The 22,242-nt window shown below is 41.1% G+C and overlaps 3 protein-coding genes across 3 annotated transcripts; 1 reads left to right on the plus strand and 2 right to left on the minus strand.

The window, feature by feature from the left end:
- Nucleotides 1-2,299: 2,299 nt before the first annotated feature.
- LOC311002727 (serine/threonine-protein phosphatase PP1-gamma catalytic subunit B-like) lies at nucleotides 2,300-9,307 on the minus strand. Its single transcript, XM_083994180.1, has 7 exons — nucleotides 8,869-9,307; nucleotides 7,471-7,602; nucleotides 6,527-6,757; nucleotides 5,593-5,697; nucleotides 4,194-4,417; nucleotides 3,293-3,427; nucleotides 2,300-3,178 (listed from the first exon to the last, which is right to left on the minus strand). The coding sequence occupies exons 1-7, from the start codon at nucleotides 8,921-8,923 to the stop codon at nucleotides 3,083-3,085; spliced, it is 978 nt and encodes a 325-aa protein (XP_083850306.1). The 5' UTR covers nucleotides 8,924-9,307; the 3' UTR covers nucleotides 2,300-3,082.
- A 333-nt stretch (nucleotides 9,308-9,640) lies between these two features.
- Nucleotides 9,641-15,604, plus strand: pelo (pelota mRNA surveillance and ribosome rescue factor). The gene is made up of 13 exons (XM_083994170.1): nucleotides 9,641-9,852; nucleotides 10,169-10,261; nucleotides 10,583-10,733; nucleotides 11,072-11,162; nucleotides 11,941-12,104; nucleotides 12,923-12,983; nucleotides 13,221-13,382; nucleotides 13,472-13,518; nucleotides 13,643-13,716; nucleotides 13,810-13,881; nucleotides 14,192-14,266; nucleotides 14,367-14,398; nucleotides 15,407-15,604. Exons 1-13 carry the CDS (start codon nucleotides 9,812-9,814, stop codon nucleotides 15,502-15,504), a joined length of 1,161 nt encoding a protein of 386 aa, XP_083850296.1. The 5' UTR covers nucleotides 9,641-9,811; the 3' UTR covers nucleotides 15,505-15,604.
- Nucleotides 15,605-16,396: 792 nt separating this feature from the next.
- LOC311002733 (progestin and adipoQ receptor family member 4-like) lies at nucleotides 16,397-19,518 on the minus strand (the record flags this gene model as incomplete). The annotated part of the gene is made up of 3 exons (XM_083994188.1): nucleotides 16,397-16,830; nucleotides 18,154-18,372; nucleotides 19,353-19,518. 3 exons carry the CDS (start codon nucleotides 19,516-19,518, stop codon nucleotides 16,397-16,399), a joined length of 819 nt encoding a protein of 272 aa, XP_083850314.1.
- Nucleotides 19,519-22,242: the final 2,724 nt, after the last annotated feature.

Here is a 22,242-nt window from a genome sequence, read left to right on the forward strand (position 1 = left end):
ATAGATAGATAGATAGATAGATAGATAGATAGATAGATAGATAGATAGATAGATAGAGGCACAGCTCCATCTTACTGTTGAACGTATCAGTTTATTTCCAAAGTAACATGTTGGACTGTTTTGACTAGATTGTCTTTTTTTTGGTAGATGTCTGCTCATGAACAAAATCAGTCTGGGGCTTCATAATAGCCAGTCATAAATTCAACAGTTAATGTTTCAGGCCAGCATAGCTGTATGAACGAGTATGTACAGTATTTGGTATCATCTGAAAGATGAGCTCTTGGAAATATACTACATCTTCAATGTCTTGTCTATTTCGAGTGAGCTTATCTAACCAAGACACTATTTTCGAGTTGATTACTGTGACTCAAGTGCAATCACTGCCAGTCACAAACCTGGATTGGTTCCTATAATAATCTATGACTTTTTTTTTTGTTACGCTCTTGTAAAAGTATTGAATAGAGCAAACCTGTTTACATGAGCAACTGGGTCACATGCATCTGAGTCTTCAAGACTCACTGAGCAGCACAAGATTTAGCAACATAATCCTGCAGAAGTGCCGCAGTGAGAATTTGAGACCACATAGCCACTGACAAATTCTGACGACCACGGGTGACCTTAAGTCTCCATCGACCTGCTATAAATGTACAGAGGATTGTACTCCTGAAGTAGAATGAGTCTCGACACCCGCCCCCAGCCCAATGGCGGACGCATATCGGAGACGGTTTTGCAACGATGGTGTGGTTTCTGTGCGATACATATTTCAGCCTCGTAAACATCTTTCAGCTCTAACCACATTGTTTTGTTTGCAGAGGTTTGAAAAGGTAACAATGGTTTCAGCACCAGGATGTTATGAAACAACTGGGTCAACACTTTTGTAATGGAATTTCCTTTTTTCTTCTGTCTTGAAAAAATGTTTATCCAGGATATCACACAGTCAAACTTTGGCTTTTTAAATATGGAAAAAAGAAATTATTCACATCAACCTACAAGATGGAGCATTACAGAAATTTGATTTCCAGTTTAAAAAGAAGTTTAATGTGTTTTTTTAAGTCCTCACCCCCCCCTACTCCCCCCTCAGCTGCACCCTTCACCTCTCACCTCATTGGTCCTGTAAAAGGAAGGCGAGGTGATGGACAGAGTGTCTTGGAGAAGGGTGTTGATGACAGGAAGATGAATGAATGCAAGAAGAGCCTGAGAAATGCCTAAGAATGAAACCGGATCCTTTTTTGATAATTATAGATTGAAGAACATAAAACAGACTTACAGTTTTCAGCAGAGGCCATGTGCAGGAAAAGGAGGTGAATGTTTTATACGTCTTATAAAAACATTATTTTTAAACCGGTGACAACTTTGAAATGGGAATGGGATTCGATTCAAACTATCGCAACGACAGCAGCAGTCGATCAGTGTTACATTATAATTATAGATTTTATATGAGTTCTTATGAAACATTCATGCTCCCTTGGGGGGGGAATGTAAAGCAACAGCTCTCTTATCCGTCTGTGCCTCGATATTATGTGGATCTTTTGACTGGTGCAGTCAAAGGAGCTCAACACTGCCTCCTTGTGGACAACAGCTGAACATCATAGTGACTGACAGCAGCACTTACTGTAAACACGTTAGTTAACATTGTTCTCAAAAGCATGTTGTCAAACACAAGTGTCTGAGTATTCAAATTAAATGAACTCTTGCGCAAGACGGTTTAATGACTTGTGGTAAATTCTTTAGGTAGGAGTGTCAATTTCCAGCAAGAAATACTTGGATAAAACGTCTGCTCATTTAGTTTACGGTAATCATAATATGGCCATGGGACAACAGTTTACAATGGGTCTTGTCCCTGCCACATTTATGGTGTTGGTTATAAACGTGTTTTGTCCATGTAAATGTGTCCAATATAAAGGAGAGACTAAAATTGATATGGACAGATGAGGACATGAGTCAAACCAATAGACAGGTAACACCCTAGTGACTCACCTGGTGCAGCACAGACCACTTCTAGGGCCCAGTCCTCGTCACAGGAGCTTGGGCTCAAATCCAACTCTTTGCTGCCTGTCATCTGTCTCTCCCTCTTTCTCCCTCTCTCTCTGTCCCTGTTTTAAAATCAAGAAATGGCTGAAAAATACAGTGAATTAAAAGACGGCAATAAACTGTCATTGTGAGAAAAGATCGTTACACTAAAAACTGGCAACCAAATAGATTTTAGCATAATGCTTAATGATAAATTACATTTCTGTGACAACCGACATTAATCTCAAGCGTACGTAGGTCTGCAACAAAAAACGACAAGTAGACAGTGTAGCTCAGATTCTCGCTTTATTGGTCAACTTGATGAAAGACTACAAAACGAATTCACAAAAAATCTCTTTCAAGTAATCAAATCTGTACAAACCTAAACTGTATGGGGTTTTTACAGCTCTGGCTCATATGAATCTGAAGAGTCATATGCATGTGTGTGTGTGTGTGTGAGTAAGCACGTGCTTGCTCTTGCGAGACAAGGTGAGGTACTCCTTCCTGTTTCAAGGATACCGAGACGTCACACTCAGATAGGGGCAAGACACTGCATGCACGCACACGCTCACATGCACATACCTGTGTTTGAGATTTTACAGTACAGAGGACAGGGAAAACAAAATACTCCCCCCCTCCACAAGTACACACACACAACCTGCAGGCAGGGCTTGCTGCCAAAATTCATTATGTCAGCAATTCTCCCACTGTTTCCCCAACCCTGCTTTTTCAGTCAAAATTACTGTACAGACAGACACTGTGGTTTCAACCTTTCCACGGGAAGAGTGGTAAGAGAGGGGAAAGTATAAATCTCTAATACTCTCACACAAAATGTACACGTGCACACATGATTTTAATGCTCACCGGCAGACGAGATGCGTTTTTTTTTCATCTGCGCACGCACACACTCACTCAGACAAATTCGTAACATTAAATGTTTTAAGAAGTACAGATAAAAAAGGAAAAAAGCCCTGGGTATAGGTTTGATTTCTGGCTGTTTGGTGAAAGAAAGGAGAAGAGAGGTAGAGAGGGCAGGAGGGATGGGTTGGAGGTCGAGGGCAAACTACTGGTGTCATTTCTTAGCTTTCCTTGGGGGAGTGACGGGGCGGCCGGAGCCCATGCCCCCGCCGCCGCCGTAGAACAGCTTCTTGTCTGCGGGTTTGAGAATCTGTGAGAAGGAAAAAACATCGACAAAAGTGAGCAAAGCGAATGGTTTTTTTAATGATAGTTTGGTGGGAAATATTTGTCAAAGTCAGATTTTTCAGGCGGGTCTCTTGCTTACCTGGAATGAGCACATGAGGGTCTCGTCTACGCTCATCATGGCTCCGGCGTTGTCGAACTCCCCGCAGTAGTTTGGGGCTGAGAACAGCGTCACCAGCTGCCTCTTTGCAAAGAACTCATATCCGTCCTCCACCACCTTAAGACAGAGAGATGGAAAACCATAAATCAGGGGAAACAGAGCCAGAGGCTTGTAATTCATTTACCATGAATTTAAGAAAACACGTCTCTATTACTCACACTGCTGCCTGTCGTCAGGAAAAGCAAACTGACTCCCACTGCGCTGACACTGTTAACGGGTTTCCAGCTGGTCCCACTGTGCTACAGATGCTATTTAAGTACTTCTGCAGTTTCACCTGACTGTTCAAATATTCACTAACATCTGGACAAGGGTTTGTTTGGTTTAAGTGCGACCCCCTGTTTTACCTTCAACAGGTTTTTGCAAATAAAAGGGCTCAAGATTCACAGCAGGAGGACGACTATAGGAAAACTAAAACCTAGATCTAGTAACCATCCGCAATTTGTTCACGTAACTAGGTATTAAAGTATATTTCATTGCCTCATCATATGGGCTCTATGCACAGCTCCACTACTTCCTGAATTTAAGGCTGCTCTTTTATTTCCTGTCTTACATTATTGGACAAACTGATTAATCCAGGTGTGCCTGAGTAGACACAATGGTCAGACACACCTGGATTAGTCAGTCTGTCCACTAATGTAAGACAGGAAACAAAGGAGCAGCATTAAGTTCAGGAAGTAGTGGAGCTGTGCATAGAGCCCATTGGTCTATCAGAGTTAAACCTGAATTATACACCAAACGTTGCCTATTTAACAAGATATAAAAAAAGAAGGCTCATCACCACTTCAAAAAAAGCCTAGCTAAAGAAGCGGGGCTTTGTTCTGACCTGATGGGCCCGACAAATGAGGTCCATGTCATGTTTGTGGAGGAACTTTGTGACCACGTCAGCACCAAAAGTGAAGGAGACGCCACGGTCGTTCTCGCCCCAGCCCAGCACATCCTTGTCTGGGTCGGCCCACAGCAGGTCGCACAGGAGGCCCTGGTCAGGCACGTCAGTGGGGCGCATGACCCTCCGCACCTGCTCCATCGACTGGAGGTCTGGGGATAGGCCTGCACAGCAAAACCAGTTCATGTTAGAAAGCAGAAAAAACTTTATATTAAGATTTTACACATACAATATGTTTCTTGCTGCTCTCAGGCGTGACTGTGGATCAACGGTTTTAATCTTAGGATTTACTGTGAAACATCTAAACATGAGCAAAGTCTGAGTTAATATGACATGTGACAACAAGAAGCAGTCGTCATGGAACAATTTGTTTGGTTGAGACAAATGTCGACCATGAGACCAACTTCTCATCACGAACAACATACTGTGATTAATATTTTCAGGTCTTTTAAAACTGAGAAAAACTGGTTATAAAATGATTTACTTTATGTACTGCCCGTTGTCAACACCAGTAAGAGTTAAACAGAAGAAGCAAGGCATGTCAGATTTGATTAACAAAAAAAATATTTTGAATGGATAAAAGTCATCCCTCTTCATCTTTTGTATTTAACACTAATGTTACATATAAATGCTTATTGACGGACTGGGGCTTTAACTTCAATATGCTGAACAAATAAGTTGAACAAACATACAAGCTCCTCTGTGTGCTCTGTCTTATGTAACTTTATGTTCCCAGAGGCAGGTGGTGTCTACCCTCATGATTTTGAGTGCATGTTTATATATTTTGTGTAGCGTCTCAGACAGGAGACAACTGTGACTGACTGTCGGTGTCACTTTGCCTGAACCTTTAGGCCCTAATCGCCAAGTTATGTTCTGTATTCAAACGGCTGCAAAAGACTATATAACAAATAACATCTACTGTCAACATTGATCCTTTAGTTTTGAGCTCAGCACACTTTGAAATCTTTAGTGGTGACACGTGAACTGTGTTTAAGCCTTTTTATGCATCATTAAAAAAACACTAAATGTATCAGATAGAGAGCACCATGGTTACCTGGTACACACAATGTCAGAGTCAGAGGAACTATCTATTGTAACTGTATAATAAAATTTTACTATTTTGTACCTGTTATCAGGAGATGTGATTAGAAAAAACAGACTGGCTCTAAAGCCAAGTCTGCTGATACAGGGATAGGAAATATAAATAGACTCCAACAACAAATTAAGATCCCACACTCCTGCAGGCCTTTGGCCAGTATGTTGATAGTAACGACAGTGCAGAGGCGAGTTTGTGTGTGCGCTCTGGATAGAAGCCAAATGAACTGTTTGATGAGGATACCTCCATGGCAACAGAAGATCTTCTCGTCAACAATGGCAGCAACAGGCAAACAGTTGAAGCAGTCGGTGAAGGTCTTCCACAGCTTTATGTTGTATCGCCTCTTACCTGTGGGAAGAAAACACACTTGGTCACAATCTAATCTTGTGCCCTATAAAATCTTAACAGCTGCCGCACCTATTGCATCACGTTAGAAACACAACATTTTACATAATCCTGGCTGTGAATAGCAGAGAACGGCATGTGATTAACCACTGCCCATTCTGCCTGATCATGCTCCTTAGCCCAAAGCCTAGTGAATTCAGAGGTTATGTGTTGTAGCACTGGTTTTTCTAACAACTAAAAAGCTAACTTTTAACAGCTCAAAGTGAGAAATAAAATTGTTTCTTCTCCAAGTTTACAAAATAGTGGTTTGCAGGCTCATTAAAGTGAAAGACATTGTTTGTTACTGCAGATACAATCCAAACAAACAAGCAGGTGACATACAAGAATTTTTACTTGCTGCCAATATATTTTCACTAAACAATAATTGTGAAAATTAGGTGTGGTTTTTTTGTTTTGTTTCAGCCAGTGTAACTACAATTTGTAAACCATAACCAAAATGTTCAACGTGAGACCAGACAAACCACAATTAAAAGACAATACAATTCCCATACAATAGCTAGGATGATCAAATTAATTTACTGTGCTCTTGCAGATTATTCAATTTTAGAAGTCTAAAAAGTATGAAAAACACAGAATGATCTTTGACTGTTTCTTGCTTTACTTTTTTTCCCCCATTGGACAAATGTAAATGAACATCAAAATGAGTGTGACTGTGTGAATTATCCCAGCTGCAACCTATTCACTCACATTTTAATCATAATTCATGTAAGCAATGGGTGTGGTGAAGAGATTGGTAAGATGTCTGTATCTGTGTGGAAGTTACACAACTTACACTCATCATAGAAGCCATATATTCTGTTAATGGACGCGCACTCATGGTTTCCTCTCAGCAGAAAGAAGTTTTCGGGGTATTTGATCTTGTAAGCCAGCAACAGGCAGATGGTCTCCAGGGACTGCTTGCCTCTGTCTACATAGTCCCCCAGGAACAGGTAGTTGCTCTCCGGAGGAAAGCCCCCATATTCAAACAGCCTGAGCAGATCATAGTACTGCCCATGGACATCACCTGGTGAGACAAACAGTGTTGAGAACGGAGATAGAGGTGTGTGTGTGTGTGTGTGTCAAAGTTGTGATTATAATGCTGGGTGTGTATAAGCACAACAAGAAGTAACCTGGATACGGGTACAGCAACAGTTGGCACCTTGCAAATTAACCCACTCTGCCTACGATGACTGGCCATGCATTATCTCAAATGAACGCTGTTACTCCTGTTGCTCGACTTGTTTTTTGTGATGATGCAACAGTTTGTTGAATGTGCAGGTTGGCATTTAATGCGAGGGTACTAGTGATTTTCACTGCAGTGCAAAATTTCTGAAATTTGCAGGTTGTTCCTTTAAACTACAATTCTTCTTCAACTGGCATCAGCAGTATAACACAGGAGGGCAACTCCCAGGAGTTTAGAAGTGCAAAACAGCACGGGATAGGCAGGCCTTTATTATCTGTTTATCCCTTCAGTTCTGTAATTATGGGGCAAGGTCACAGCCATGCGCTGTATACTGCTGTGTGAATTAAAACATTTTCTTTTGAAATTAGATCTTAAACTATCATTTGAAAACTTTACAGTGTCAGGTAATAAGAATACACAACTTAATGTGAATGTAAGCTCTCTGCTAATACTGCAGCTCTCTAAGCTCCAGCAGCAATCCAAGAGGGTTCGTAAATACTGTGTGACCACATTTGAGAATTCCCTTGACTCTAAGGAACACAACTAAGCCTCACCACAAATCTTGAGGGGCGCCTCAAGTTCAAGCAGGATTGGCTGGCTGAGGAAGATCTCCCGGGATTTGAGGCAGAGACCACGGATTTCATTCTCTGTCAGTTGAACATTTTTGCCGGGTCGAGAGCCTTTCACTGTGGGGGGAAAACAGAACAGGAGTGAGAAGTTGTGCATCAGGAACAACAATGTTTATTATTTTTTCTCATTTGTATAGAGAAAGAAAAGATAGAAGATAGAACAATGCTGTGATAAACTTTGCTTATAAAATACAAGTATTTTCAGAGTTGGTGAGATACTGCTTTTTAAATCTAAATCAGACCGACACCGTCTGTGCAAAGTATGGCAGACTGCCACGGCCAAATGGCACATTCATTTACAGTTTGCATGCTGACAAGTATTCATAAACTTTCTTCCATCATCTGAGCCAACATAAATATGTAAAATATGAAGGGCTGCAGGCTGCAACTAAGGATCATTCCTACAAAATGTAGAGACAAAAGTACAATATAAAAGGCAATCACCAATCCCAAGTAATAACCCCTAAATATTTGTTGTGATCAAACAAACTAAATCCCTCACTTTATTGTCACAAAACAAAGAAAAGCAGTCAATTGTTACAATGAGAGGCTGGATCCAGCTAGCCCATTTAAGGGAAAAACAACTAAAATAAATTATTCTCAAAATAAATTATAATTTTGCAATCTATTCCAATTCAGCCAACTATTGTAGGTATAAAATGTATACAATTTAACTGTCACGATTTTGATGAAATGGTGATTTAATAAGTATGTATGTGCAATCAATGTTGCAAACAAATTTCAGCCAGAGAATGAAACTAAGGAGAAAATACTGACTACTCTAAAAATAGTGAATGTTGGAACAACGCATGACTTTTTTTTAGAGGAATATGGGTAATTTTTTAAAAATGCATCTCGGAGCCCGCCTTTAGATGCAAGTCGTTTGGATGTAAATACGAGCGAAAAGGAGCACAACGGGATCACCGAGTGCAACTCAAACAAAACCACCCTCACTGATGTACACTTTTCTACATAACCCTTACTGTTCACATTTCTTTTTTTTAGATGCATTCTGCTTCACCTTCATAAATGATATTTCAGGGTTATCGAGACGAATGCTCTTATTGTTACGTATGGATATTAATCGAGCTGGGTACAGTAACGTTATACAAATAGACATCCATCACGAACCAGCTGGAAATAATGAAAATTTTCTTTTACTTCTCATAAACATCAAAATGTTACGCCCTGTCTTTCGTTAAAAAGATACAGTGGATGAACTTAACTCGGTAACGTAACCTAAAGTGGCCACCGTTGTCTAGCCCCCACTGTTAGCTAAAATGGCTACCTCGGTGAATAAATATCGACCGAAATAACTCTTACCTTCCAGCAGACGCTGTATAATGGAGTCGATGTTCAACTTGTCGGCTTCTGCCATGCTATTTCCTCGATTTTCGTCGATTTCTATCAACTTCTGCGAATTAAAAACGTCGTGAACTGTTAACTAGCTGCCGAGGAACCGTTAGCTCAACTAGTTTAGCGTTAATCGGCTATCGTTAGCCCGCTAGCTGGCTAACCTTGGGACAAAATTGGCAACCTCAAAAATTGAGGCTGGGTGTTGAATTGCTGAAGATGTGTTGGCTGGCAGGTACTACCGCAATTAGCATTAATCGGCTATTTTCCCTTACATGTCCAATTTAACTTTAAGTGGTCGTATTTTCCCGTGTGAACGCTGTATCTGCCGTAGCTAGTAGCACCATGCCATCGACAAAAAAAGGGCTAGATGAGCGCTAGCTCAAAGCGAGGATGAACGGAAGTGGCTTCGTGACAGTTGCCGCGTTCCCATTGGTCAGTTTTGCCAGTAGGCGGTACTTCGGGGACCTATTCTCTTCCCTTATTGGCTGTTTCGAAAGTCTGTCAGCATTTACTTATCTCAAACCACAATGTAAAAAATGACAATAATTCTCGGATATAACTGATGTTTTGCTCGACTTTCATGGAGAAATGTATCAAAACATGCAAGTGAACACGACAACTGCCCCTTTTAAGTCAAATAGGAGTGTTTCTACGGCTCTGTATTTGTTGCGCAGTAGAGCGACACCCACGGAAGTGACCAAGATGGGAAGAATTGACGACATGACGCAATGTCCTAGCGCCTGGCAACACACACACCGAGTGATTCATCCTGAAGCACAGAGATGGCTTAGCTAGTCTGCTAGTTTACTGTAAGATAAACATGACTCCAACTCGGATTATTGTGAACCTATATATCTTACGCTCTTAATACTTTCTTAAATATATATATATATCATACAACCATCCAACCATGAAGCTGATCCATAAAGACATTGAGAAAGATAATGCCGGGTGAGTGACTGGCGACAGCTAATGTTAGCAAGCTAACCAGCATGCCACTTTACAGCTGACTGTACATGTGTCATTTTAATAGTAATAAGTAGCCATGTGTGACTTACATTCAATTATACCAACAGAGACATGTTGTGGCAATAACTGAGGGCACGAAACGTCACATAGACCATGCCATTCACATCCTGTGGATATAAGTTTGACTCAATAACAACTGAGCAAACCTCTGCCTGTGTTATGGTTGATGTACACTCCATAAACTGTAGCAATATGGATGCTCCTGCAATGTGTCACCATCTATGTCGCACTTCTTCAGTCAGGTGACCCTGATGCCAGATGAGGCAGAGGATATGTGGCATACGTACAACTTGCTGCAAGTGGGAGACAGCTTGAGAGCCTCCACTATCAGGTAACAAGTGAAAAGGCCCAACTATCAGACAACATTTTAGGCTAGTGCATAAGGATTTTGTTGTTGTTATGATCTTGAATCAGGGTATATCTATCTGGCAACACTGCATCTCTTTGGGCCCATTCATGTATCATCTAGTAGTGCTTTGTTCCACCTAACTTTGTTGTATGCAGTGTTTATACACACTTTATTTGGATGTCTCACTATGTACCCCACAGCCACAGACACAATATGTTTTCAGAAAACTAGCAATTGAAAACACACGCACACAGCTTGTCATAACGGTCGCAGTTTCAAGTCCCTTTCCCGTTGTTCCCACAGGAAGGTACAGACAGAGTCCACCACCGGAAGCGTTGGCAGCTCCAGAGTTCGCACAACTCTTACTTTATGCGTGGAGACGATCGACTTTGACTCCCAGGCCTGCCAGCTGAGAGTAAAGGGCACTAACTTAGAGGAGAACCAGTATGTCAAGGTCTGAGACACTTGAACAACCTGACATGTAGCCTTGGCACATTTGTAGAAGCTTTAAAGTGGAGAAGATACTACAGTAATAAAATTAGTGGGAAATTGTGTCAGAGTTAGATAAGTTGTAGCTATGACAGAGTTACGAACAGTCTTGTGCTTGTTTGTATTATTATATATTATTATAACATGAACTTTTTGTAATTTACTCTTTTTCTGTACTACACCACAGTTAGAATACTCTGTGTCCTCTGATGCCGGATTTTTTTTTTTTTTACACAGTTTTTGTAATTCTACCTCCTTAAAATGAACAGTAGTTGTGATTCTGTTTTGCTTCTCACCCTTCAGATGGGAGCCTACCACACTATTGAGCTTGAGCTCAACAGGAAGTTCACACTAGCTAAAAAGAGCTGGGACAGCGTTGTACTGGATAGAATCGGTAAGCAGGTGCTACTGTTTTATTAGTCTAATTAGTTTGACCTGTTGATTTGTCTCAGTCTTGTGTTTTGTTAGTTTAAGCTGACTCTTCTCACTTGCATATCAACCCGGACCTGTAAACAGTACACACATGGATTCACAAGTAGTTTGTTTACTAGACAGACCTTCAGAGGATTTAAGCAACTACACACTCAGCTGTTTAAATCTCACTTGCACCCACAGAGCTGCATGTTAGTAAAAACATATTTTCAGATATTTGTAGAAGCTTGTTTGCTTCAGTGACTCAGGAGGATTGTCCACATGGACGGTTTTAGAGAGTGCATTTGGTTTTAATGGTAATAATAAGTAATAATCACAAGTGAACTAAATACATCAAAGCCAGTTCTGTCTGCAGATCCTGACTGACAGGGTGACTTTTACAGAACATGCACAGTCCTCTTGTTAATATATTTACATAACCAACAAAGGCAGCGTGTTGCCTTGGAAACAGACTGTAGAGAACCAGGAGGGAGGTTCACAGCAGACAGATGGGGATCATGTATTTAAAGAAGTGGTGGTCCGTTGACTCATAGCTGCTTTGATTTTCACCACATTAATTTGAATTCATTGCAAGAGTGTCTTGGAAGTTACACAATTTTACTTACAGCAATAACACAACGATATGGAGTAAATACTAATTCCTCCATCAGTTAAATAGACTAATTCATAGTGAAATAATGACAATACATTTGTTAATACTTCAGGATGATCCATGTATTATTGCTTTGTCCTCCCTTTAGAGCAGGCATGTGATCCATCCCAGAAGGCCGATGTGGCAGCTGTGGTAATGCAGGAGGGTCTGGCCAACCTGGTGCTGGTGACCCCCGCCATGACCCTGCTCCGTGCAAAAGTTGAGGTCACCATTCCTCGCAAGAGAAGAGGAAGCTGCACTCAGCATGAGAAGGTACCTCACTGCACAGAGACAAATATAGAGAGATGAATGGATGGTGGAGAAAAAAGTCAGCAAATAAATACTTTCTTTAAAGTGTGATATTTGAAAATAAACTCATATTCAGGGAAGTTCATCTGTCAAAATGTCTATTAATGTGAACAGTTCAGCAAGTGGAAGATGAAATTATCTCCAAAAGGCATAAAGTTAGAGATGACACATTCCCTTTACATTTTAACAATTATTTTTATATTTTACATTTTCAAAATAACAGAAAAGGAAAAGGCTCCGCAGCAAAGGTTTGGACACACTGTATAGTTAGTAGAGTAGAGTAGAGTAGAGAATACTTTATTCATCCCTAGGAGGGAAATTCAAATTAGTCCAGTAGCTCACAAGACAATGACACAAAAAAGAAAGAAAGATGGAGCAGGACCGCCGGATGGAGCAGGGCCACCGGATGGAGCAGGACCGCCAGGTGGAGCAGGGCCACTAGTACCTAGTAGCCCCCCCATTGGAAACTATCACAGAATGTAAATAGTAAATAGCTTATCTGATAACTTGTTATCTGAGAGCTCAAGTCTCCTGGGTTTCCTGTTCTTTTGCAGGCTGCTGCTTAAACTTTCCCCTTTTCACTCTAAAATTGTAGAAAACAAAAATAATACACTGTAATTGCTTTAAATATTGCAGAAGAGTGTCATCTCATGTTTAACTTTATGCCTTTTGGAGATAATTTTATCTTCCATTTGCTTAACTGTTCACATTAACACAAGTTTGGACCAGGGGTGCCCAAACTTTTGCATGTTACTGTATATTAAATGTGTGTGTGTTTGCAGGCACTGGAGAGGTTCTATGAGGCTGTGATGCAGGCAATTCTTCGCCATATCAATTTTGACGGTAGGGCTGCTATGTGGATGTAAACATGCACACAGAGTGCAGATCATGTTCCTGTTTTGTGTTCGACTCTTCTCCTTTTCTTTAGTTTGTTCCTAACACATTTACTGTTGTGTGTCTTTCTGGCACCACAGTGGTTTATCATTGTTACCACACAATCTTTGCCTTGTTTACTGTTTCAAGAAATTCAACCTGACCCAAGTTTTAGAGTTTGATGTGTCTTTCCCTGTTTTCTGCCAGTGGTGAAGTGCATGCTGGTAGCCAGTCCAGGGTTTGTGAAGGACCAGTTCATCAACTACCTCTTTAGAGAGGCAGTGCGTCATGACAACAAGCTCCTGCTGGAGAATCGGCCCAAATTCATCCCGGTCCACTCGTCATCAGGTCATAAATACTCACTCAAAGGTAGGAGCTGAGTGGAATCTGAGAGTAAACAAATCAAATCTCATCAAAGTGAAAGTTTTGTCAAGTTCTTGTGTCGTTGTGTTTTGCAGAAATTCTCTCTGATCCCGCTGTGACAAGTCGGCTTTCTGATACAAAGGTAAATCATGGATCATCTGATATTTCGATATGTGTGATCATATCATAAGGAAATGCTCTAAAGTTGGGACAAAAGCCACTGTTTTGGAAATATTGTTCATGTTTTGTTGATGTGCAACACACAGGCAGCAGGAGAGGTGAAAGCCCTGGAAGATTTCTACAAGATGCTCCAGCATGAGCCTGACAGAGCTTTCTATGGGTGAGTGATGATGTAAACAGTCCTTGACCCACAGAAGCTTCTTCTCTCATTAACTCTGATAATGCTTCAACCTTTGTATCTTTGCATCCTCAGAGTGGCTCATGTGGAGAAAGCTGCTGAAGCCCTCGCCATCGACATTTTGCTGATAAGTGATAACCTGTTCAGGTATGTGTTGAGATGAGATTGAGATATTCCCCACAGATATTTTTAGGTTATCTATGTGTAGACTGCTGTTGGCAGAAAGAAACTGCTGGATAATCTGGTTGCAGCTGGAATTTACTGTTAAGCGTTTGTTTTTTTTCTGAATTTTTCTCATTTTTATCTAAAACAAACTTCAGAATAAGGTTAACAGACAAGAATCACATTTGAAATCCACATTCAGTGACTTTCATTCATATATTCCAGCAAATCTATTGGCTTTAAGGGCTTTCTCGTGATGTTGACACACACTCGCATGTTTTTTTTGCGTCCCCAGACATCAGGACATCGCCACGAGGAGTCGTTACGTCCGGTTGGTGGACAGTGTGAGAGACAATGGCGGCACTGTCAGGTACCAGTTATCTACGTTAACATTTTTACCATATCTGGCAGAATATCCTTTACTCAGCACAAACCTTATTCATGTTTTCTCTGTCGTCTGTTTTGTGCAGGATATTCTCAAGCCTTCATGTGTCTGGTGAACGTAAGTTATAAAACCTTTCATATTTGTATTAATTCTGCGCTTAAAGGGATAGTAGCATTTTTTTAAAGTGGGGTTGTATGATCTACAAATAGCCCCTAACTACTTTAATTGCAGTAGAAGACTCTCTGCACTCCTCCTGTTAGCAATGCCAGCCCATAGTCCTGCCCAGAGATTTACAACATACAGTGTTGTGAACAGACCCAAAGAAACGGCCTATTTTCGCGGCCTAAAAGAGGTTTTACCTGAAAAAAAAATACACAGTTCCATTGTTCGCTATGATATAATTTTTTCCAGCCCCTCAAAGTGCAGGGAAAACGCAGTTTTTATTTGGAGCTAACCAACTGCTGATCGGCGGGCACTAACCCTGGGCCAGAGGGATACGTGAGTTGGTTAGGTCCAAATAAAAACTGCGTTTTTTTTCCTGCACTTTGAAGGGCTGGAAAAAATTATATTATAGCGAACAATGGAACTGTGTATTATTTTTTAAGGAAAAACCTCTTTTAGGCCACGAAAATAGGCCGTTTCTTTGGGTCTGTTCACAACACTGTATGTTGTAAATCTCTGGGCAGGACTATGGGCTGGCATTGCTAACAGGAGGAGTGCAGAGAGTCTTCTACTGCAATTAAAGTACTTAGGGGCTATTTGTAGATCATACAACCCCACTTTAAAAAAAATGCTACTATCCCTTTAAAAGACACACTCTAAAGTATTTGTATGGTAAAATCCTAATCATCTTATTTATATATAATGATATGAGTTATCTCAGCATCAAACTGTGACTCCTGCACAGTTAATGTTTACAGACTGTGGCCCTGTCGTCATCACCAGTAAATGGAGAAACCCTGACTTTCTCTTTAGACGTCCTCGCTTTAGGAAGTGAGGAACAAAACAGAAACAATTGCTCAACAACACCTACGCTCTTTGCACTTCCCCACTCAGACATGAAATCAGCCTGTTTACCACCTGTGTTGTCACCTATTGATTCATCCTCACCCCCCATCTCCTCAGAACTGACTCAGCTGAGCGGAGTGGCCGCCATCTTGAGGTTCCCCATCGCCGACCTATCGGAGGACGAGGAGGAGGACAGCAGCTCGGACGAAGACTGATCCGAAGACACTGGGCCACGGAGAGAAATGATTTGGAGGAAGAGATAAAAAAGGTGGACGTCCATTGTTACAGATAACACAAGAATGCGATGACTCAGTGTGTTATAAAACAATAAAGCTGCTGTGTTATGATCAATATAAATTCCACCTCTGCAACGTCCACACCTCTCCCAGATCTATTTAACACACCTGCTTTTCCAAAGTGGCCGTGATATCTCATATAACCTGATGCAGTTTTTGGTTTGAGGTGACAGTGTCTTTGAGGAGGGGAGCTCTACTTCACGAGAATGCCAATAAAAAGAATGTAATTTGTTGCCAAGTTTCAAATGAGGACTGTTTAAGTTTAAGGAACATTTAGCAATAGAAAAAGAAACATAATTTTTTCTTTCCAAGTGTATATACAGTTTATCTTTCTTGCAATTAAACAGAAGCATTCAACCTCTCGTCTTATTTCTCTTTGTCACATAAACCACTCACATCATGCATATTTATATTAAAAAAAACAAGTTGGAGCAGGATATAAAAATATATAATTTATTACATATAATAATTACATTTTTTTTTATTTAAAAACTATTTTGGTTATGGGTATTATAACCCAAAACTACTGCATTTCAGCAAACTAGAAATCAAGTGTACTCAGGATTTTTAATAAGATATGGTGAGTTCGAGGTTCACAGTTACAACACTGTAAATTCCTCTTATTCTTCTCTGGTAAAATGTCACATTTTTAACTTCCCTTGTGAAGAATTTCAGCAGCTAGGACTAAAGTGCATTTCAAACAGCTTGCCTTCTTTTCATACTTCCTCTTGCCTCAACGATTCCTAAAGCTCATCTCTACCAGCATAGCCTTAAGTGCATGCGTGTGTACAGTACTGTGATGCACTTGGCATCAGTCCGTAGGACACTGGTACGTCTTAATCCAGGCTAAATCCTCCAGTGTGCCCCAGTGCAGGTAGATAATGGAACAAATGACCATCACATGCATTATCTGGTGGCTGTTGCCCCAGTTGTCGAACAGGCCCGGGCTGAAGCGCTCAGGGATCTGGATGATGTTCACCAGCCCCCCCACCACAGCCAGGGAGTCCATGATGCAGAAGAGGCGCAGGGAGTTGGGGCTGCCCACCCCGCTGCCGTACACCCTGAAGAGGAAGAGGCTGAAGCGGAACAAGGCCTGCCAGACGAAGGCTCGCAGGCGCAGGACGTTGGTGCGGGCCGTGGTGGCGGAGTAGATCCCGTAGGCCGACAGGAGGATGTAGGCCAGCAAGGCAAGCTGTTGCGTGATGGGGTAGCAGAGAAGGGTGATGTAAATGATGGGAAGTGCTCCTGCAGAGAAAAGGGGAAGATGAACCAATGAATAAACCAAAGTGTCACTGAAGCTGAAGTTAGACATTATTGACTTGGTTGGCAAGGTTTAGATCAGACCTTTGATTCATTTTACTTAAAAGAATAGTTCACCCAAAATTCAAATTGCACTCATTATCTACTCACCCTCATGTGGACTAAGGGCTGGGAGAAGTTTCAGAGTCCTCCGTGGCTTCTCTGAGTTACAGGGGGTCTCGGCGTAGCAGTACATGTCCATATAACGGTTAACGGTAATATGACATTACATACGAGCAGCATGGAGGTATTTGGATGTTTTTTGGTGTGTCTTTTTGTTACGAAGACAGTTGGTATCCATTTGCAACCGTTATATGGACATGCACTGCTACGCCGAGACCCCCTGTAACTCAGAGAAGCCATGGGGGACTCTGAAACTTCTCCCAGCCCTTAGTCCACATGAGGGTGAGTAGATAATGAGTGAAATTTCAATTTTGAGTGAACTATTCTTTTAATGAAAAATTCTGCATATATTTGACTTACTGTACTTGACTTTTGAGACTTTAAGGCAAAAAAAGAAGACCTACAGGCCACACACTTTGACTTTAATCCCAAAACAACTGAGGGGCCGGTACCACCATGAGACTCTGCTGCTCTGCTCTGACACACTCTTCCTCATTAGCAGGTGCTGCATCCAATACACTGTATAACTTTCTGAAACCAGCAATCCATCTGACAATGGGTGGTAAATATGAGTCTACAGCTCACAGCCAGTTATCGTTGTTATTCTGTTGAATGGTGACCAAAGCTGGACTATTTCTTGTCTGACTGCAAATGATAACTAAGGCAGCTGCTGCGTTCAGCCAATAAATATCTGGCACATCGAAAATTGTTGTTTTTGAACTTAGAATTTTGTAAAATTCTAAAAATCTAAATTTATAACACAGGGGATAAAGTATAATGTGTTGTGTTTTGACAGAATTGGGCTAACTGGTTTCCCCTCCCCATCTTTACACTAAGCTAAACTAAACTTAATTAAAGTAAGATAACTTTTCCAGGCCATAATTTTATATTTTGTTTACAGGCCCAAGAATAGTCAATCTTGTCATCTTACTCTTAACATTTCAGAAAATGTTGAATAATTCAGATATGAAAGTGAAAATATATCTAGGGACTTAGAAGTGGGAGTTTCTTTTACTTATTTGTGACAGTTTGTAATGTAATGGACTGATGCGAAAGTGGTACCTAACTTCTAATGTAACTCCTGGTTAGAAAAAAGGTTTCCCAAAATGTTGAACTACTGTTGAATCTAAGCATTCAACCACCTACCCAGGGTGTTCACCAGACAGACCCCGAACATGTCCAGAGAGAGCAGGGTGTCGTACACATGTTCTCCTCCCACATGGTTCATGAACACATGATAGACCACTGAGCCCACGGTGGGGCAGAGGCAGGCCAGGTAGTGGACCACACAGATCCAAATGTTCTCCACCTCCATCCAGGGAATGCTGAAAGGCAGTAGCACCAAGAAGAGGAAGAAGGGGACGCCTGTGGTGACAGGAGGAGTTGGTATGGGACAGAAGATAAAGAAGCAGAGAGAAGGTTAATATTTTTGGAAGTCTACTACATTGTTATAGAAGACATTTACACAGAATCAGATTCTTGTCTTTATGCAAAAAGAATTTCATTTCTATGTCCAAAAGTATAATCAAGGGTTGTAGAGCGGATGCGGATACATCCTCTTTTGCACATCAATGTGAGGAATTTGGAGAGAGTAGTTCCTCTTGTTAGGAACAATGTGAAACATACGGCTGTTGACTACAGTACAGGTATGGAGGAAACTAATACCCTTCATTTGCCTTTAGTAAGAGCGTTAGTGTTAATGATCTTAGAGGATAGGCCGGGTGAAGATGGAGCGTCATGGAGAGGCCTTCGGAAGTTCAAGGCTGCGCAAGTTTTGGCTCATGCACAGTTAAGTTTCCGTCTTTGTGCGTGTTTTTCACAACAGAGGTCAGGTTTGAATTCAGTGTTTTACACAAAAGGTGCAAAATTGGGAATAACTAAATATGCACATAATGTAATTCTACCATTGTTAATCATCCAAGTAAATGTGTGCACAAAACCAAGATGGTTGCTGAAAACAGTTAGCCTGGAGGTATGAACAGCTGAAAAGTGTCAGTCAGTTACACACCTTTAAAGACCTAGTTAACTGCAGGTTATTTCCAGGCCAGAGATTCCCAGGGCAGATTACCACTAATACCCCATATCCTCATTACTCAGCCCTGTCAAGTGTTCTTAACTGGTTACAAGTGAGAGTAGTGGACATTTGTGACCCGTTTTGTTGGTTCATGTCCTGAATGGTTTGATTGTGTGCAAGGATGGAAAACCTTGCTTAGTATTTCATTTATTTTTTAAAGCTACTTCAGATGCACTTGATATTTTTGAACTTTAATGCATCTGACAGTAATTGGTATGCATTCCTACAGAAAGACAATCACAGTCAATGCACAATTGATTTCTGGACTTACCATGAGTGTAAATATTCCCCAGCTCATTGTGCACGTAGAAGAGGCTCCTGAGGCACTCATGAGCTGTGGACACTGGCCGGTAACCCGTCAGGACATATTTGTTGAACTGAAGGTGAGGAGGGGTCTTTGCAAACTCCAGCAGCCGCGGTCCTTTGTAAAGCCCCATCACTACTTCCTGCAGCCAATTTCCTTACATTTAGTTGACAGCAGAGGTTCCTCACCACATCTACATACTAAAAGTAGTCCCACTCATGACTCTGCAGCAGTCATGACCCACAACCAGCTGAAAAACTCTGGTCCTTGAAAGCCATTATTCGGACAGGTGTAATTCCAAGCAAGCAACCTGTTTAGCTGGCCAAGTGGCATGCTTTCAGTAGGACCAATCAGCAAACGGCTCTTACTCCTAAGCTGGAGTAATCCTTGCAAAAAGCCACGTGCAATGCCACAGCTGCTCCTTGTCACAGCTCATAACTCTCACACACACACACACACACACACCTCAACTTCATCCTGAATAGATATTTTGTGTATTTCCCTTGTTGTTCTCTGCACACATTCTCCTCTTACCGACACGCCATTTACCACAGTGTGCTACAGTCAGGATGATGTGGGGATTACAACACTTGAGGAGGTTGTTAGTTTTCTTATTGCAACTGATTTACACTTTAATTGACTTGCTTTTCTATAATATAATGAATGCATATAACCACACACATGTAATAGTTTCACTGTTGGAATTCTTTGGTGGTTTTATTTTAATCAAATACTGTACAATAATAAACAGATGCTTGACACAAGTAGTAAAAACCCCTTTCCTGTGCAAAATAAATTAGACTGAATTAGGTTTTATAGAAATATTTAGAGTTGAGAACATCCAGGCAAAACTGACAGATTCAATGAAATCACTGAAAACATGCAGCAGCCTCCAACAACCACGTCTTTGTATGTACAGTGAAGAGTAAGTGCAGGACAAAAAGGTAAATATATAAAGAGTTACAGTAAAACCTAACAACTCAAAGTCTGTAAATGTCATTTTATCTCTAGACTTACAAGCGAACACAAACACATGACTACCAGAGCTATTTGACAAATAGGGGAAGTAAAAATAATACAATCATACAATTAAACTATCAAAAACAAAATATACAATGACAGAAAAAGAAGTTAAACTTGTCGTTGTCATCATGGTTAACCTGTGTGGAGAAAAGAGTAGAGAGCAAAGATGAGTCGGATGGTTGAGTAAAAACACTCAGCTATGTTTCAGCTTGAGTCTGTTCTCACCTTGATAGCCACTGTTCCCAAAGAAGCCATTCAAATCATGTTTTCCATTCTTTGCACCTGGAGACAAAGACAGAGAAGTAACAAAGTGTTACACAGAAGTACATATTATTACAAAGCAAGTTTACAGCCTCTCCCTGGATTCAAATATTTATAAAAAATCTTGAAAATGTTTAACTTTTTCACACATTTTTAGTAAATTCATTGATAAATTGAGCAGGATTTACCTTGTGGGTGAAAATGCAGTTTGAGATGCTGTTGAATGTGTATCTGACGAGGCAGCTGCTGTTGTGTCATGTCGTCGGGCTGCTCGGGCCCCTGACCCACACCCTGCGTCTCTGTGGCTGCTGCAGCGTCGAGGCCGAGGCTGGCGGTGCCCGCCGGATCAGGCAGGGCTTCAACACCCGCTCCTGGAACCACATCATGGCTGAAGGACTCTGCAGGCAGGTAGGACGGGACTGAGGGGTAGGCCAGGCCGGGGCTGGGAGTGGCTGCTGCAGGAAAAGCTACAACTATGGAGGAAAGTTCATTGCTGTTATTGTTGTTAATTCATTATCTATGAGATAAATAATGAATAAAGTGTTTCTGCTTTTACCTTCAGGTTGCACGTGTCCATTTAGGTAGCCCACATTTTCTGAAAATACATAGATAACAGCTAAACATACCTGAAATCAATGGAGCCACATGAGGGAACAATGTGGAAACACACACTATACTTTACCATATCTGTCTACAGACATCCTCTCGCCTTCCACTGCAACAGCTGGAGTGGGTAGCTCCCCCTTAACTAAGAGATCAGAGATATAACAGATGAGATGAGACTGCAGTATATTTGTGCCGAAAAAGAAACATCTTCACCTGACGCACCGTAAGATTTCCCAGCTGACTCTGGCTCAACAGGCAGGGACTCATACGGTAAACCAGCTGTGTCTGTTTAAGGCAAGAGAAGAGATAAATGTACAATTTGTTTGCACATTTCTAACCTCACTCATCAGGCAACAAGTAACACAAATGGACAAATACCATATTCTCCCATAGATCTGCCCTGAGAGGCAGATTCAAGGGGCTGTGACTGGTGCACTCCCTGGTTACCTGCAAAGAAGTTGACATGAAATCAGGTTAAACAAGCCCGTGAAAAAAGACTAATGAAAAAAAGATTAAAAAAAAAAAAAAAAACTAATAGGGATGTACCATATTTCCCAGACGATTTAGCTCCACCCCCAAAACCAAGAGCTTGTGGTGCATAGGGAACTTCACCGCCACCTTAGCAGGAAAGTTAAGTTAAATACAGTAAACAGATAAATAAATGACATGTAGAAGGTAGATGTGTTTGTTGGATCTCACCATATTTGCTTGTTAATTTTCCATTAAGTCCCAGAGCTTCAGGTTGATATTGTGTCCCAGCCAGACCTTGGAAAAAAATGTATAATTCACTAAATAAATTAGGGCTAAACTAAAATAACATAATAACAATCACAAAAGCTGCATGCAAAGCTTTGAGTATCTGTCTACAAATCCAGCTGGTCCTATTGTTTCATAGCCAAGACAGAAAAATATGAAATCGTGTGCAGTACAATTTACTGCACTGTTGTTAACCGTCCTGTGTGAAGCC

Source organism: Trachurus trachurus (assembly GCF_905171665.1).
Source record: "Trachurus trachurus genome assembly, chromosome: 19".
NCBI classification, from domain to species: Eukaryota; Metazoa; Chordata; class Actinopteri; order Carangiformes; family Carangidae; genus Trachurus; species Trachurus trachurus.

Excerpts from the sequence above, each read along its gene's own strand:
- LOC311002727 (XM_083994180.1), bottom strand. The coding sequence starts at position 8,923 with ATGGCAGAAGCCGACAAGTTGAACATCGACTCCATTATACAGCGTCTG. Across the intron at positions 4,418-5,592 it reads GATCTTCTGTTGCCATGGAG|GCCTATCCCCAGACCTCCAG; the intron begins GTATCCTCATCA and ends TTTGCTGTGCAG. Across the intron at positions 3,428-4,193 it reads TCATTTGTCGGGCCCATCAG|GTGGTGGAGGACGGATATGA; the intron begins GTCAGAACAAAG and ends CTCTGTCTTAAG.
- pelo (XM_083994170.1), top strand. The coding sequence starts at position 9,812 with ATGAAGCTGATCCATAAAGACATTGAGAAAGATAATGCCGG. Across the intron at positions 9,853-10,168 it reads ATTGAGAAAGATAATGCCGG|TCAGGTGACCCTGATGCCAG; the intron begins GTGAGTGACTGG and ends GCACTTCTTCAG. Across the intron at positions 12,984-13,220 it reads TCGCCATATCAATTTTGACG|TGGTGAAGTGCATGCTGGTA; the intron begins GTAGGGCTGCTA and ends GTTTTCTGCCAG.